This window comes from Oncorhynchus tshawytscha, linkage group LG21 (assembly GCF_018296145.1).
Source record: "Oncorhynchus tshawytscha isolate Ot180627B linkage group LG21, Otsh_v2.0, whole genome shotgun sequence".
NCBI classification, from domain to species: domain Eukaryota; kingdom Metazoa; phylum Chordata; class Actinopteri; order Salmoniformes; family Salmonidae; genus Oncorhynchus; species Oncorhynchus tshawytscha.
The window spans coordinates 23,818,645-23,837,796 of NC_056449.1; the positions used below are offsets into that span (position 1 = coordinate 23,818,645).

The window sequence follows — 19,152 nt, forward strand, 5'->3', positions numbered from 1 at the left end:
CCCTCACAAACGCATACCAGGCAGGTAGATGGTAAGAGAAGCCAGAGAGGAAAAGGTTTCTTCTCAACTCTCTCCAATAGAGATTCCATAAATGATGCTGGAGCCGAGTATTGAGTCATGTTCCCGTGCTGGAGCGGCGTATTGATTATATGTTTGTTTATTCCACATGTAACTGTGTTGTTGTGTGTCGAACTGCTTTGCTTTATCTTGGCCAGGTCGCAGTTGCAAATGAGAACTTGTTCTCAACTAGCCTACCTGGTTAAATAAAGGTGAAATAAATTTTAAAAATTAAAATGAGTTATGTTCCCGTGCTGGAGCCGAGTATTGAATTATGTTCCTGTGCTGGGTGTACACTAGGCTGATGTGTGGGGTATGAAATGTGGTTATTATAGGTGTGGTGTGCCATGGTTGCCAGAATAGCTCATAAATAAGATTCATCTGGGCTGAGATCAAAGGATCAAATCGATTAACGTGGAGGGGCAGAAAGACAATCATTACCTGTCAGCAATGGGGTCGTACTGATGAAAATGTGTGCAATAGGCTCTCTTTCATGTGCTGGTTTACAGTATTGGGCTTGTAGGCCCTCTTCATCTTAAGACCATGAGCCAATCAATAATATGAGCATCTTTGTATGGCAGTGCACAAATTACTGCATATTCACACAGCTCTGTGCATGTGTTGAGTGGGAGTGAGAGAAAGTGGGAGAAAAGCAGGGAGGGTTAGGCTATTGTACCAACACTTGTATCAACCCTCATCTGCCATCTACACTGACTTAGAGGCAGAAGAGTGGTTGTCTCTTCGAGGTGAGCCGAAGAGAATGAGAGAATGGGGGGAAATGGATATTAGCCCGAGGGTAGCGTGGTGATGGAAGGAAGGACATGAAGTGGAAAAATAGAAAAAGGAGATGCCCTCGTGAGGGTGCGGGAAGAGAATAGAGGGGGGCCGGGGGGGGGGCCTTGGTATGACAGGCTTCTGACCCCAGACAAGGGATTTAATGGCGGGTTGGGCTTTTGTGTCACATTATCAGCCGGTGATCCGCCAGGCACATGGGCAGACCAGACGCCAATCCTGTCAAGGTCGTTCTGTCATTTCAGCAAGCCATGCACCCACCATAGCCAGATTGTTTCTGTAGTTAGAACCAAATAATATTATAATTCCTGCAACGTTATTTTGTTTAAATATAATTTGTTCTGAGAAATTAAGCTAATTGATTGCACCCAAATTGGTCATTTTAATTGATAGGATTCACATAATATTCAATAAATACAGTAGCAACATGCAATTTGGGCCAAACTGCTTCATAACAATGAGTAAGACCTGAGGAATCCAAATAAATGGTCAAACGCCACCATAGGACCCTCCATACCCCATGCCAATCTCACCCCAACAACAAGTATTTAGTATCAGTTCTCAATGTCTGACAAATCGTATGGAGCAGCGGCTTGGCATATTGTTTCTTCAATCTGTCATTTGTTTTTTCCCCTGTTTAGGGAAATGTCCCATCCCACATTTTGAAATGAACAGGTTCTGACCACTAGATGGAGCCGTTCCTGCTATTAGTTATTTACATATTAGTTTCCAGTCTATGAACAAAACCCATGCTTTGGTTTGGTTTACCTGGCCACTGTTACCAATGATTACTTTTTTGCATGTGGCAAAAATAGAATGCAAGTCAATGGAACCTATATTAGCATTTTCACACTTCATATCCAAAACATCTATAAAGTAACATAATTGAGTTACTTTATGATTTGAATATACAGCTTGAAAATGCTACTATAATATCTCGTCTGAGTGTGCCAGAGCAAAGAATAACTGATGGATTTAAGAAAGGCCATATTCAAACAGGTGTTACGCGGTATCAGTAAATGTCGGCATAAAAGCGTAATTAAATTGTTGCCAGGAGCACAGTTAGTCACTAAAACTCTGGATAACATGAAAACAGCCTAACCAGCTCTGCTAGGGCAAGTGAAATGGTCAGCGTTTGGGTAGGGGCTAAAGCAACTTCTTGACGCTACCCATCCCTTTTGCGGGATAATTGTCATCAACAACCGCTGAATAGCATAGCATAATACACATAATATTACTAAAAATAGTTATATTCATGAAATCACAAGTGCAATATTGCAAAACACAGTTTAGCCTCTTGTTAATCTACCTGTCGTCTCAGATTTAGAAAATATGTTTTACAGCGAAAGCAATCCAAGTGTTTGTGTAAATTTATTGATCGCTCGACAAGATGTTAAGTGTACTTAACATCAAGTAGCTCGGTCACGAAAATCAGAAAAGCAATCAAATTAATCGTTTACCTTTGATGATCTTCGGATGTTTTCACTCACAAGACTCCCAGTTACACATTAAAATGTTCCTTTTGTTCCAAACAGATTATTTTTATATCCAAAATATCTGTTTGTTTGGTGCATTATGTTCAGAAATCCACAGGAAAGAGCGGTCACGACAACGCAGATGAAAATTCCAAATAATATCCGTAATGTCCACAGAAACATGTCAAACGTTTTTTATAATCAATCCTCAGGTTGTTTTTAAAATATATAATCGATAATATATCAACCGCACCGGTCTTGTTCAGTAGGAGAGGGAAAGGAAATGGCTGTCTGAACTCTTGCGTGAGCAAAACTCATGTGACCACCTGATGCGATGTTATCTTTCTGGCTAATTTTTCAAAATAAAAGCCTAAAACTATGTCTGAAGACTGTTGACACCTCGAGGAAGCGATAGGAAAAGGAATCTGGTTTATATCCCTTTAAATGGAGCGATGGGAGGCTATGGAACATGGAGTTTTCAAAATAGAAGCCACTTCCTGGTTTGATTTTTCTCAGGGTTTTGCCTGCAATATCAGTTCTGTTATACTCACAGACAATATTTTTGACAGTTTTGGAAACTTTAGTGTTTTCTATCCTAATCTGTCAATTATATGCATATTCTAGCATCTGGTCCTGAGAAATAGGCCGTTTACTTTGGGAACGTTATTTTTCCAACCATATAAATAGTGCCCCCTAGCTTTAAGAGGTTAAGAGGATTCTTATGGCATTGTACACAGTCAGTGTGAACCAGAGTGACTTGACACAACAACAGGCAAAGCAACAGAAACAACACAGGAAGTCTTATTTAATGAAAAGGGTTGCAGTCTGCTGTGAAGCATTCATCCATGTATACAAGTAAGAGTCTAGCTACATTTTCAGGTATTATACTTTTCTAAAGTTCGATGGCTGGCTTGCTAGCTAAAATTGAACTTACTAACGTAAACTCGTACATCACCTTGGTCCATACAATTGCCCTTATTTTAGCGCCCCCAAAACATGATACTTCCAGATCAACTGTAATGTCAATACCATTGTAAAGCACAATTTCTCCCCTTTCCAACATAATCAATTACATGACGTAAACACTGATCGTTTCTGCATAATTCAAGCAGGCAATGAGCCCCGTCGGGTCTTTTTAAAAATGGCGGGTGGGGAAGCGGAACTAATGCGTGATAGTGAGACAGAGAGATGTGGCAAAATTGCTTTTTTTTTCACTCGATCTGTCCAACTTATCACCTCTAAAATGTAAATAAAACACTATAAAGAGTTTATATAAATGTGTCATTACATACCTATTTGAAGGTTTGTGTCGAATTTGAGTCGGGTTTTTAGGGCGGTGCTAAACTAATCTTAGAAATAAACAGCGGCTTTGAGAATGATGATCGCATGCAATGATGACGCAAAAAATGACTAGGTATCCCCCCTTACCCCCGTCACTGTCCATTTCTTGTTTTTAAAGGATGAGAGTAGTGCTACACCTGGTGGAGAGAGATTGTAAGACAGAAATAGTTGCTTTATGCGTGCTGTACGTTACGACATGACACATCTCGATGTAACGGAGGGTCCGTTTTTCAACTTTTCTTCAATACTATAGAGCCATTACCATGCCGATCAACGCTTCAATAGAAACCTAGTTCACACCCCCGATTTTGAAGTCAACACAGTCGCAACAGTCCCATTAGTTTTCTTTGTAGCCTCGTTTGAATGTTGAGGTTGCGCACATTTGTACGGAATGGGGCGATTATGTTATATTATGGTTAACTTTAGCTATCTATGACAATTATGCTTTTCTATGATATGATGTTTTTCTAGAACTCTATGGATTGGGATTATGGTTCATTGTTTAGCTGGCTAGCTAACGTTAAATGTTTAAACAAAAGACCAAGTTAAAAGCTTGCTCACAGCTAGCTAACGTTAGATGGCTTGCTAGCATGATTAACTTATGTGTATGGACTGTGTAACATTACTAAAGTGATGTTCTCTCAGAATGCCATTTAGCATTGCTAGTTATAGCCTAATGTTAGCTAGCTAACATTGAATCCATTTTGTGAACTTTTGCTAGCTATGACAATGGTTTGTATTGCTAATGCTCTATGGTTTGGGATTATGGTTAATTGTTTAGCTGGCTAGCTACATGTCTAAACAAAAGACCCCAAGTTAAAGCATGCTGTTATTATATAATAATGCATCGGGAATCTGTTTTTCAGCATCAGTAGAAAACACCTGACTCTCCTCCACCAGTCATATAAAGAGAACAGTCTAATGCCTGCAGGAGGAAAGCTATGCCTGGCAACGCCACCTGACTCCATACCACAGATCCAGCAGTACCAGCACTTCAGGTGAAAATCCTTTTTATTGCATTGTATGAGGTTATTCTTCATATATAAACTTCAGAGGTGAATTGATGGTGAATTGAATTTTGCAAGGTTGTAATGTCTTCTGATTTTTTTGTTATTCCCTGTTTTACAGCTTTGAGGCTCTGTAGCCTGGCGTTGTTGTCGCCAAGGAACTTTTGGACTCCGTTGGGATCAGGTTCCAGCTGCTGCGCAACACTGACATCCTTCCTCCCCATAGATGGTCTGCCTGTACAAGCACCACCTGGACTGGGCACAGCTAGACAAACTTATCTTTGAGAAGATAAGGGAGTTTTGCAACAAAGAGGCTATGTACATCACATGCCCTGCACCAAAGTCAAGGGCAGGACAGAAACAGGCTCTCCGAATGTAGATTCCCTTGTTCATATGTGGTTCGGACTAGAGGTCGACCGATTATGATTTTTCAACGCCGATACCGATTATTGTAGGGCCCAAAAAACCGGTGCCGATTAATTGGCCGTTTTTTTTTACATTTATTTGTAATAATGACAATTACAACAATACTGAATTACCACTTATTTTAACTTAATATAATACATCAATAAAATCCATTTAGCCTCAAGTAAATAATGAATCATGTTCAATTTGGTTTAAATAATGCAAAAACAAAGTGTTGAAGAAGAAAGTGCAATATGTGCTATGTAAGAAAGCTAACGTTTAAGTTCCTTGCTCAGAACATATGAAAGCTGGTGGTTCCTTTTAACATGAGTCTTCAATATTCCCAGGTAAGACGTTTTAGGTTGTAGTTATAGGACCATTTCTCTCTATACCATTTGTATTTCATTAACCTTTGACTATTGGATGTTCTTATCAGCATTTTAGTATTGCCAGTGTAACAGTATAGCTTCTGTCCCTCTCCTCACTCCTCCCTGGGCTCGAACCAGCAACAACGACAATTAGCGCGAGCTAACTAGCTAGCCATTTCACTTCGGTTACACCAGCCTCATCTCGGGAGTTGATAGGTTTGAAGTCATAAACAGCGCAATGCTTGACGCACAACGAAGAGCTGCTGGCAAAACGCACGAAAGTGCTGTTTGGATGAATTTTTACACGCCTGCTTCTGCCTACCACCGCTCAGTCAGATACTTAGATACTTGTATGCTTAGTCAGATTATATGCAACGCAGGATACGCTAGATAATATCATCAACCATGTGTAGTTAACTAGTGATTATGATTGATTGATTTTTATAAGATAAGTTTAATGCTAACTAGCAACTTACCTTGGCTTACTGCATTCGCGTAACAGGCAGTCTCCTTGTGGAGTGCAATGAGAGAGAGGCAGGTCGTTATTGCGTTGGACTAGTTAACTAAGGTTGCAAGATTGGATCCTCCGAGTTGACAAGGTGAAAATCTGTTGTTCAGGGGCAGAACAAGGCAGTTAACCCACCGTTCCTAGGCCGTCATTGACAATAAGAACGTGTTCTTAACTGACTTGCCTAGTTAAATAAAGGCATTTAAAAATATATAAATTAAAAAGAATGTTTTTTTTTTTATAATAATAAAAAAAATCTAAAATTAAAAAATTAAATTTTAAAAATTAAAAAATTAAAAATACATCGGTGCCCAAAATACCGATTTCCGATTGTTATGAAAACTTGAAATCGGCACTAATTAATCGGCCATTCCGATTAATCGATCAACCTCTAGTTCGGACGGACCAGTCATCAGCCCTATCTGCAGTGCCTCTATTCAAATTAATCTCTCCTAACACACGCCGCAATATGTTGCTGCAACTATTTTTTATTCTACAGCTCAGCAACTCTACCCCTGACTGTATGCATATAACTACCTCATCTATCACTGATATTGCTTACTTTATTTACACTGCCGTTCAGGTTTGGGGTCATTTAGAAATGTCCTTGTTTTTGAAAGAAAAGCACATTTTTTGTCCATTAAAATAACATAAAATGTTATCACAAATACAGTGTAGACATTGTTGATGACTATTGTAGCTGTAAACAGATTTTTTTAATGGAATATCTACACAGGTGTACAGAGGCCCATTATCAGCAACCATCACTCCTGTGTTCCAATGGCGCTTTGTGTTAGCTAATCCAGGTTTATCATTTTAAAAGGCTAATTGATCATTAGAAATCATTTTTGCAATTATGTTAGCACAGCTGAAAACTGGCAGCTTCATTAAATAGTACCCGCAAAACACCAGTCTCAACGTCAACAGTGAAGAGGCGACTCCGGGATGCTGGCCTTATAGGCAGAGTTCCTCTGTCCAGTGTTTGTTCTTTTGCCCATCATAAAATTATTTTTATTGGCCAGTCTGAGATATGGCTTTATCTTTGCAACTCTGCCTAGAAGGCCAGCATTCCGGAGTCGCCTCTTCACTGTTGACGTTGAGACTGGTGTTTTGTGGGTACTATTTAATGAAGCAGCCATTTGTGAGGCATCTGTTTCTCAAACTAGACACTAATGTACCTGTCCAACTCTTCAGTTGTGAACCGGGGCCTCACACTCCTCTTTCTATTCCTGTTAGAGGCAGTTTGCGCTGTTCTGTGAAGAGAGTAGTACAGTGTTGTACGAGATATTCAGTTTCTTGGCAATTTCTCACATGGAATAGCCTTCATTTCTCAGAAAAAGAATAGACTGGCGAGTTTCAGAAGAAAGTTCTTTGTTTCTAGCCATTTTGAGCCTGTAATCGAACCCTCAAATGATGCTCCAGATACTCATCTAGTCTAAAGAAGGAAGTTTTATTGCTTCTTTAAAAATCAGCAAACAGTTTTCAGCTGTGCTAACGTAATTGAAAAATGTTTGAGAATGATCAATTAGCCTTTTAATTATAAAACTCTGATTAGCTAACACGATGTACCATTGGAACACAGGAGTGATGGTTGCTGATAATGGGCCTCTGTAGATAATCCTTTTTATCTACAGTTTTCTGCTACAATAGTCATTTACAACATTAACAATATCTACACTATTTCTGATCAATTTGATGTTGAAAGTGATATTCTTTCAAAAACAAGGGCATTTCTATGCAACCCTAAACTTTTTAACGGAAGTTTATATACATATAAATAAATAAACAATTAAATCACTAAATTCAATGAGAATACATTATATAGGATGAAGAAACAATACACAGTCCCGCAGCGCCATACAACTTGTCAGACATAGTGAACTGATACTATACATTTGTTGTAGGGGTGAGGTCCGTGGGTGGCTTTTGACAATTTCTTCAGATTCCTCATGTCAGAGGAAGGCCCATAAAATTGTCAAAGACTCCAGTCACCCAAGTCAGACAGTTCTCTCTGCTATTGCACGGCAACCGGTACCGGAGCGCCAAGTCTAGGTCCAAAAGGCTCCTTAACAGCTTCTACCTCCAAGCTATAAGACTGCTGAACAATTCATCAAATGACCACCCGGACTATTTACTTTGAAACACACCCCCTCCCCCCCTGCTACTTGCTGTTTATTATCTATGCATAGTCACTTTAATCCAACCTACAACCTATGTACAAACTACCTCGTCTAACTGTTACCCCCAGATTTTGACTCCATACAGGTACCCCCTGTATTTAGCTTCATTATTGTACATTTATTGCATTACTTTTTACTTTAGTTTATTTAGTAAATATTTACTTAACTCAATTTCTTGAACTGCATTGTTGGTTTATGGCTAAATTGCCCGTGTCCGTCATGGGTCTGCAGTCAAACGACCACCCCTCATCACTGTCATACGCTCCCGAAAACACTTCAGCGAGCAGGCCTTTCTAATCGATCTGGCCCGGGTATCCTGGAAGGATACTGACCTCATTCCGTCAGAAGGTGCTAGGTTATTCTTTAAAAGTGCTGTCCTTACGATCTTAAATAAGCATGCCCCATTCAAAATATGTAGAACTAAGAACAGATATAGCCCATGGTTCACTCCAGACTCGACAGCCCTTGACCAGCAAAAAAACATCCTGTGGCATACTGCATTAGCATCAAATAGCCCCCGCGATATGCAACTTTTCAGGGAAGTCAGGAACCAATATACACAGGCAGTTAAGAAAGCTAAGGCTAGCTTTTTCAAACAGAAATTTGCATTCTGTAGCACAAACTCCAAAAAGTTCTGGGACACTAAAGTCCATGGAGAATAAGAGCACCTCCTCCCAGCTGCCCACTGCACTGAGGCAAGGAAACACAGTCACCACTGATAAATCTACAATAATTGAGAATTTCAAAAAGCATTTTTCTACAGCTGGCAATGCTTTCCACCTGGCTACCCCTAGCCCGATCAACAGCTCTGCACGCCCCACAGCAACTTGCCCAAGCCTCACCCAAATCCAGATAGCTAATGTTCTGAACGAGCTGCAAAATCTGGACCCCTACAAATCAGCCGGGCTAGACAATCTGGACCCTCTCTTTCTAAAATTATCCGCCGCATTTGTTGCAACTCCTATTACTAGCCTATTCAACCTCTCTTTCGTATCATCTGAGATCCCCAAAGGTTGGAAAGCTGCCGTCGTCATCCCCCTCTTCAAAAGGGGGAGACACTAGACCCAAACTGCTACAGACCTAGATCTATCCTACCCCGCCTTTCCAAAGACTTCAAAAGCCAAGTTAACAAACAGATCACCGACCATTTAGAATCCCACCTTACCTTCTCTGCTACACAATCTGGTTTCCGAGCTGGTCATGGGTGAAACTCAGCCACGCTCAAGGTCCTAAACAATATCATAACCGCAATCGATAAAAGACAATACTGTGCAGCAGTCTTCATCAACTCTGTCAATCACCGCATTCTTATCGGCAGACTCAACATCCTTGGTTTCTCAAATGACTGCCTCTCCTGGTTCACCAACTACTTCTCAGGTAGAGTTCAGTGTGTCAAATCGGAGGGTCTGTGGTCCGGACCTCTGGCAGTCTATGGGGGTGCCACTGGGTTCACTTCTCAGACCAACTCTTTTCTCTGTATACATCAATGATGTCGTTCTTGCTGCTGGTGATTCCCTGATCCACCTCTACGCAGACGACACCATTCTGTATACTACCGGCCCTTCTTTGGACACGGAGTTAACAAACCTCCAGACGAGCTTCAATGCCAAACAACTCTCCTTCTGTGGCCTCCAACTGCTCTTAAATGCAACTAAAATGCAACTGCTCTTCAACCGATCGCTGCCCATACCTGCCCGCCCGTCCAGCATCACTAATCTGGACGGTTCTGACCTAGAATATGTGGACAACTACAAATACCTAGGTGTCTGGTTAGACTGTAAACTCTCCTTCCAGACTCACATTAAACATCTCCAATCCAAAATTAAATCTAGGATCGGCTTCCTATTTCGCAACAAAGCATCCTTCACTCATGCTGCCAAACATACCCTCGTAAAACTGACTATCCTACCGATCCTTGACTTCGGCGACATCATTTACAAAATAGCCTCCTACACTCTACTCAGCAAATTGGATGCAGTCTATCACAGTGCCATCCGTTTTGTCACCAAAGCCCCGTTTGCAGTGGTGGGTAGTATGCGCTCGTTGGCTGACCCTCGCTTCATATTCGTCGCCAAACCCACTGGCTCCAGGTCATCTATAAGTCTTTGCTAGTCCCGCCTTAGCCCACTGGTCATCATAGCAGCACCCACTCGTAGCACGCGCTCCAGCAGGTATATTTCACTGGTCACCCCTAAAGCAAACTCCTCCTTTGGCCACTTTTCCTTCCAGTTCTCTGCTGCCAATGACTGGAACGAATTGCAAAAATAACAAGCTGGAGACTCGTATCTCCCTCACTAACTTTAAGCATTAGCTGTCAGAGCAGCTTACAGAGCATTGCACCTGTACATAGCTTATCTGTAAATAGCCACCCAACTACCTCATCCCATATTGTTTTTTGTGTTGTTTCTTTGCACCCCAGTATCTCTACTTGCACATTCATCTTCTGCACATCTATCACTTCAGTGTTGAATTGCTAAATTGTAATTATTTCACCACGATGGCCTATTTATTGTCTTACCTCCCTAATCTTACTACATTTGCACACACTGTATATATATAATAATAAATATATAATAATAATAATAATCTATTGTGTTATTGACTGTATATTTGTTTATCCCATGTGTAACTCTGTTGTGTGTCGCACTTCTTTGCTTTATCTTGGCCAGGTCGCAGTTGTAAATGAGAACTTGTTCTCAACTGGCATACCTGGTTAAATAAATGTGAAATAAATCAAATGAAAAAATAAGTAAGCATTTTACAGTGTATTCGGCACGTGCAAATTTTTTGGGATAACTCATTATTAGAAAAAGCTACGGGGGGGAAGAGTGCGCGCGAGAGGGCGCATGAGAGGGAGAGCAAAGGGGGAGAGCGAGAGGGCGAGAGAGAGAGCGAGAGAGAGGGGGAGAAGGGGGTAGACTCTGTTAAGTGTGTTTCTTGTGAATAATATTTATGTTAGAACAAAGCAGGATGGTGGAGGATTAGGTATTTATGTGAATGGGCAGAACAGACACACAAGCACTAAGCTCTTGATGTGACCAAAGTTATTCTCTCTGGGCTAGTTTACCTGGCCAGGTTGGGTCTGGGCTACTTTACCTGGCCAGGTGGGGGCTGGGCTGGGGTCTGTATGTAGTGATTGTAGACAAGCAGGTGAAACAGGTCATTAAACAAAAAAGAAGATGGTGGTTGCTGACATCTGTCAATTAAGACTTATTGAACGCATTCCATCTGGGGGATATCCCTCAACAGCAATCATCGCTCCTTTCAAAAGGATCTCATCTGAGCTTATAGCACACACACACACGCACGCCTCCTCGTAAGAGATGTGGACAATTCACAGTGCACACCGAACCCATCTTTGAAAGTCCTGGGTGCCATTACCTGTCAATGCCTTGCCTGGTTCTGTACACGTGTAGATGGCCTCTCATATCACCCAGGCCCCAGTCTACACAGTTTTCAGATAAGGCCGTTTTAGCAACATGGCCTGGGCCCAGTGAGAGCGTGACGTCTGATGTCCCCACAGCGGAGAGAAGCCAAGCGGCACGTGGTGGAGAGACTGGGGAGTGTGATGTCGCACAGAGAAGCTGACAGACAGGCCACGGGTGGATTAGGTGGTAAGCCTGGCAGAGGGCTGCCCTTTCTAGATGGAAACAGGGCCCTGATGTACTGCAGTGATAAAAAAAAAAAAAATCACAACAGGAAGGGAGGGGATGCAATGAACAGGAGGATGGGGGCAGGATATGCAGCAAAATAACAAGTTGAGAGAGAGGGGAAAAAAAGTACTTGCTGGGACAGGATAGGTCACGACGGACTTGTCAGACAGGGCAGGCCCTAATCGATTCCAATATTCAGAAAAGTGCTTCTGCAGAAAAATAGGATACTTTTTCTTTAGATAGGTGGGTGTGGCATAAGGCCCAGACAGCTTCACAGCCAAGTAGAAAGGGAAACGTTTGCTCTTTGTAACTGAGAAAAAAATAAGTGGAGGGCAGTAGTGAGGGTGGGGTTGTGGTGGTGCCAGGCCTTGCATAATTTATGTTCTCACTCTTGTGACTGCAGCTGCAACAGTCAACAGTCTTCTTTGGAATCTATGCTTTTGTTTAATTATTTAGAGTCCTACCTACCAATACAATGCATTGAAACTCATCTCACTCTCCTTTGAAAGGCCAGGCTCCTTCGATTGAACACAATGGAATGATCACCCCTGGCTTCAGCTGCATTGGGAGTAATTCAGAACTTTCACTTTCACAGGCCTCATAATCATCTAGAACAGATGACACAGAAAAAGCAGTCCCAGTTATGCTAGGCAGCTTCTATTGTCATAAGATATGTGTTGGCTTGGGGAAGGCTCGTGGCACTTCAAGGATTTGGTCTCTCAGGTTTATAATAGGCTCATTAGGCTGAAGTGCAACGATGTCAATTTCCCTTAGGCTTACAGACATTTTTAATAAAGTAACATAAGGTGAGGTAGGCTATTTGTTCAAAGTTCTTTCCTAATGCTTGTTTAATAACACCCACTAAACAAGCAATCCAACTGCCTTGGTGGGAGAGCCTAGAAGACGATAGGTAGCCACATCATCTGCTATAATAGCTTTACTATGCTTTTGCTGTGGAATAGTTGTAGTGAAATATACTCTATTCAAAATGGTCTGAGCTCAAAATGTCTAGATGTCATGTACAGTGCAGCTGTGATGCACTGAGGAAGAAAACACAAAAATAAATATCAATAAAACGTTCACTCAAATTTAGATCACGTGCAATAGTCTTCGTAAAAAAAATAATTTTTTTTAACACTTCATTTCACAGAACACTTGGTCCTTCAAAGCAGCTGGAGATCCGGATATTCCATTTGGGGCATGGTATTTCATCCAGGGTGCAGACAAATGGAAACAGCGATCGATACAAATCAAACCGACTGCAACTTGCCTCGAGCATATGTCTGAACTTTCAACACCATAGCCAGAGTAAGCCACGACCCCGCCTTTGTCAACACAAGTATAGGGATCTTTTGCTACAAATAAGTAAAATGTCTACAAATAGCAATACGCTGTTTCTATACACACAGTGGTATTCTATTTTCAGGGACTTGGATAATCTTGAGTCATTTGTAAACTAAACAGATATCCCATTGAGGATGCCATCTAGCTTCACATTTTCTTATGATAGGTGCATCTTATTTTCATTGTAACGTTCGTGGAGATGAGGAGGAATTGCATGTGATTGAAAAGGTGTATTTATGCATCAGTTTTCGAACCGCAGTGGTGGTTACGATGCAGAAAATTGCCTGTCGGCCATAATACTAATCACCGGACACTATAGTATTCTGCTGTATGACATCTGCATGCATACTTGCTATAAAGCTACCGAAGTAGCTAGAAGAGGTCAAGTTTAGCCAACTAACGTTAGCGAACTGGATAATAATAGCTAGCTACCGTTGGCTGCTGTAATTTAACTAGCCAACACAGGCGCCCTGAACATAACCACATAACGACATCAATCTCACAGGGGCATAACGTGGGAATTTAACTTGTAATTAACCCAACCGGCTACGTGCATATCTAGCTACTCACCCTCCACTCGGGAGCGAAGATCAGACATCGTTTTCTGCACGGGCGGCATCTCTCCACACAGAGCTCGAGCGATGGCACCTGTCAAACGCGGCTTTGCTCCCGCCGGTTTGCTGCCTCTTTTCACCCGTCTAGTGATTCAAGGCCAGTCTACATTCAACGGGGGAAAAAATCTCTCATACAGACGGTAAACGTATCTTCAAATGCTGACGAATAACGACAAACAATGTACTCGCGACTTCGTGGGTCCCCCCTGCATATCTTTACACATTGGATTGATGAACAAAGACGTTGACAGATCCAAAACGAGGATTCACATGAACTGAAATGAGGATGATGCCGCTTCACAATATGGACGGTGCCATCTCAAATGCAGGGAGGGGAAAACGATTGCTAAATTAAATATTTCTGCCTGGCTCACATCAAATCAACAAAGAGATCATTCAAATTCTATTGCAAAATAAAATTTAGATACGCAGATTCACAGTTAATTTAGACTATATCGATAAGATGTAAAAATACAGAAATAATTGGTAAGGAGTATTACCCAACATGGCGGATGCATTAGCGACTCCTGTGGAGATTCGCGACTGCGGTTTAGTCATGAAGGGGGAAGTAATGACAGTTCGCTATTTATGAGTCTCTGCCTGAAGCAGTCACCACTGTGCGATTTGCTGAGTTTATAATTATTTTAGGATATTAAAGCCCTAAAACAATTCATTTCTTTTTTTGTTGAGAATAAGTTATTTGTGTGTTTACTTGTGGTTTAGGCTGAAATCCCAAGCATCAACATTTTGTTTTCCTGTAGGCTGTTAGCAAAATTAAAAGCCAACTGTATTTATTTGTTATGTGAAATGTATTTTGTCGTCTCAGAAATCATGAGTATTTGGAGTCCAGAAGTTTAAAATAATGTTGTAAAATATGAATGGCTACCATATAATCCCCAAACAGTTTAAATGAAGCTTTATCAACCCAACACTTGAAAAGGGTATGTCATTTAAGACAAACAATAAACTGTGAACCTTTAGCCTAACTGATGGCTTTACAGTTGTCTGTATACAGATCTCCCTAATTCATTGTACATAATGAATACAACATGTTGTGAAAATGGTTACAAGGCTTTCTACTGACGGAGAAGATGTTCGTAAAGAAAATTATGTACAGTTGAAGTCAGAAGTTTACATACTGTACACCTTAGCAAAATACATTTAAACTCAGTTTTCACAATTCTTGACATGAAATCATAGAAAGTTCAGTTAGGATCACCACTTTATTTTAAGAATGTGAAATGTCAGAATAATAGTAGAGAGAATGATTTATTTCAGCTTTTATTTCTTTCATCACATTGAGTCAGAAGTTTACATACACATACACTACAGTATTTGGTAGCATTGCCTTTAAATTGTTTAACTTGGGTCAAATGTTCCAGGTAGCCTTCCACAAGCTTCCCACAATAAGTTGGGTGAATTTTGGCCCATTCCTCCTGACAGAGCTGGTGTAACTGAATCAGGTTTGTAGGCCTCCTTGCTCACACACACTTTTTCTGTTCTGCCCACAAATGTTCTATGGGATTGAGGTCAGGGCTTTGTGATGGCCACTCCAAATACCTTGACTTTGTTGTCCTTAAGCCATTTTGCCACAACTTTGGAAGTATGCTTGGGGTCATTGTCCATTTGGAAGACCCATTTGCGACCAAGCTTTAACTTCCGGACTGATGTCTTGAGATGTTGCTTCAATATATCCACATAATTATTCTTCCTCATGATGCCATCTATTTTGTGCAGTGCACCAGTACCTCCTGCAGCAAAGCACCCCCACAACATGATGCTGCCACCCCGGTACTTCACAGTTGGGATGATGTTCTTCGGCTTGCAAGCCTCCCCTTTTTTCCTCCAAACATAACGATGGTCATTATGGTCAAACAGTTATATTTTTGTTTCATCAGACCAGAGGATATTTCTCAAAAAAGTATGATCTTTGTCCCCATGTGCAGTTGCAAACCTTAGTCTGGCTTTTTTATGGTGGTTTTGGAGCAGTGGCTTCTACCTTGCTGAGCGACCTTTCAGGTTATGCCGATATAGGACTCGTTTTACTGTGGATATAGATACTTTGTACCCGTTTCCTCCAGCATCTTCACAAGGCTTCTTTGCTGTTGTTCTGAGATTGATTTGCACTTTTCGCACTAAAGTACATTCATCTCTAGGAGACGGAACGAGTCTCCTTCCTGAGCGGTAGGAAGGCTGTGTGGTCCCATGGTGTTTATACTTGTGTACTATTGTTTGTACAGATGAATGTGGTGCCTTCAGGCATTTGGAAATTGCTCCCAAGGATGAAACAGACTTCTGAGGTCTTGGCTGATTTCTTTTGATTTTCCCATGATGTCGAGCAAAGAGGCACTGAGTTTGAAGGTAGGCCTTGAAATACATCCACAGGTACACCTCCAATTGACTCAACTGATGTCAATTAGCCTATCAGAAGCTTCTAAAGCCCTGACATCATTTTATGGAATTTTCCAAGCTGTTTAAAGGCACAGTCAACTTAGTGTATGTAAACTTCTGACCCACTGGAATTGTGATACAGTGAATTATAAGTGAAATAATCTGTCTGTAAACAATTGTTGGAAAAATGACTTGTGTCGTGCATATAGTAGATGTCCGAACCGACTTGTCGAAACTATAGTTTGTTAACAAGAATATTGTGGAGTGGTTGAAAAACAAGTTTTAATGACTTCAACCTAAGTGTATGTAAACTTCCGACTTCAACTGTACATGTCAGCTGGTGGGTTTTTTTCTGTGTCATTTTACTCAGACAGAGTTTTCAGCATGACCAGCCACACCAAAGAAATTAGTTCTAGCAGTATCAGTAGCAATCTTAATATGTTATTATTGTCTAGAGAGATGCTTAGCAGACAGTCTAATCCAGGGTGATTTACATAGCCATCAGTGGAGGCTTGTGGTAGTAGCTATAGGAGGACGGGTTCATTCATTGTATTGGCTGGGATGGAATAAATGGAACTGACTCAAACGTGGTTTCCATATGTTTGATGTGTTTGACACCTTTCTATTTGTTCCATTCCAGCCATTACAATGAGCCCTACCTCCTATGGCTCCTCCCAACAGCCTCCTCTGACATTCATAGAACTTATTGTGAACCTGGCTGCTTGATCAATATTTGTGGCTGGACACAACTGAGGTCTGTGGCTTCCCCTCTAAGATATATGAACATATACTAGTCTGTCAGTCTGGATTGTATTCACATTTGACTTTTATAGAATAGAATAACTTTATTTTTCCCAGAGGGAATGCCGGTATGATCAGGATTGTAGGTTTGATTCCTGCTGGGGCCAAGGATACGAAAATGTATTCACGCACTACTGCAAGTTGCTTTGGATAAACACATCTGCTAAAATGCAATATATTGTTTATTATTCCATAGTATAAATCTTTGTTTCTTTTCAAATTACATGAAATTATTGATTTGTGATAATTCAAGGAGATAGTAGTACCAGATACACCTATGACATACAACTTGCCTCCTGCTCCTGTCAACCCACTGATCTATGAGAACTATGTTTGGAAAGTAGAAGATACATTCAAGCAGACCAGCATATCTGTGGAGGTGTGAGAAACGCTGAAAGTGTGCCATCTACAAGAACACAATACTATTCATGTTAATGATATATATATATATATATAGCAGCATATCTCTTGCAAAGATTTCATTTTTCTCTCTCCACCTAATTGAACATCCGCATGCCACCACAGGGGTTTTGGTTCTATGGCTCCTAAGGTTGCTTAGCAACAGTGACAAGAAGCCTGCCCCTTTGATTATGTGCGTGGTGTTTTTTTTATTGCATATCATTCTAAAAAAAATGACAACTCACCCCTCTACATGCCTTGCCCCTGTCAAAGCAGTTTGAATTGTCATGAAACCCTGCATGTTTTAGGTTTTGTTCAGTTCTGCTATAATGATCACAATGGCTGCCATTGTTCGACCGAATTGACATGTGGGACAATATAAGCTAAATCCAACATGTTAATAAAACATTTTAGGACAGAGCTTTAACAACTCTAATTACACCATTGGTTGGACTGGACAGTGGTATATAAACTAACAGCATTGACAGCATTGTAAGGGGAATTGAGCAACTGAATTGTCTGAATTGCCTTCATGCCTTGGATTCAATCCTTTTCATCTGCACAATAAATGATGTAACGCACCTCTTAACTGTTATGATTGCACAGATCTTATTTAATGCCCCTTAGAAGAGCATACTGCAAATGTAACTTGAGCAGGATATTTCTTTAATAAAGCATGCGCTGCTCATCAAAGATAATTTCCCCTCAAGGCTCTGGCAATAGCAGAGATACAATTCAGAAGCAAGGAAGGAACAGAGCAACAGAGCTACGATTCAAAAGCAAGGAAGGAGCACCAACTGAAATGGTTCACTACATTTACATTTAGACTGAGTAGCCTATCTTGCAATATGGCTTAAAGGGCGGTAGGCCTATTGATAGAGATGAACACCATAGAACGCTGGAGCCACTCTATACAAAACTCACGTCCTTACCATAAAGTAACTCATTTAATTTGTTAATAGCATATGTCATTTGATTTAAGATGACAGGTACTTCCGGTTTTCCATCTGAGGAATGGTCATTTAGATAAACACGGTTACCATGAAGCAGGAAGTTCAATCTAATGCACCATCCTCTCGTTGTAGGAGTCGTGAGGCCATTTGGCTGGGTAGACCACAGTCTCTCATGGACTTAGCTTGTTTGATTTGATTCGATTTGATTATGTTGGCATTACTGCCCACTCTTGTTGTAATGGGACCTGCAATTATCTTTGCCTCTCTCTACAGTCAAAGGTCTTGGGTCTGAGAAACCGGCAGCACTGCTACTGACCATAGGCTAGGACTGTGCAGCAAGTCTGAACACACAGATAGATGATCGTGTGTGTGTGTGTGTGTCTGTATGTGTATTTGTGTGTGTGTGTGTGTGTATGTGACTTTCTCCATAATCAGATAAGAGCCCAGTAAATGCCGACCACTGAGCTGAACTAATGTAACAGAGTCAAGGACAGATGATCTTAATAAAGATGTGAATACCAAGAGGACCTTCGCCTCTCCTGAGTCCATACAGAAGTTGCAGCGATGGGACAAGACTTTAACTACCAATTGGATATCACAAAATTGGGCAATTTTTTATTTATTTGTCATCTTAATAAATGTCTACTAAAACGTGGTGCATGCTAGCCTAAGTACCAGTCTGTTTGGCATGACAATGAGTTGCCATACTAGCCTAGTACCAATCTGTTTGGCATGACAATGAGATGCCATGCTAGCCTAAGTACCAGTCTGTCAACTACAGATCCGGGTTCGATCCCAGCCTGTGTCGCATCCGGTCGAGACCGGGAGATCCATGAGGCAGCTGCCCAATTGGCCCAGCATCGT

At 41.1% G+C, this 19,152-nt stretch overlaps 1 protein-coding gene across 9 annotated transcripts in view; it reads right to left on the minus strand.

Moving 5' to 3' along the window:
- The window catches only part of LOC112221113 (phospholipid-transporting ATPase IA), a 200,084-nt gene extending 186,043 nt beyond the window's left edge, over nucleotides 1-14,041 (minus strand). For 2 of the 9 annotated variants that reach the window (XM_042303223.1, XM_042303222.1), the window contains exon 1: nucleotides 13,701-14,040. In XM_042303223.1, coding sequence (XP_042159157.1) covers nucleotides 13,701-13,749 — 49 coding nt within the window. In that variant the 5' untranslated portion in view covers nucleotides 13,750-14,040. Of the gene's footprint in view, nucleotides 1-13,700 lie in introns of all 9 variants that reach the window. The other 7 variants (XM_042303224.1, XM_042303228.1, XM_042303227.1 and 4 more) reach the window with 5 other exon arrangements.
- Nucleotides 14,042-19,152: the final 5,111 nt, after the last annotated feature.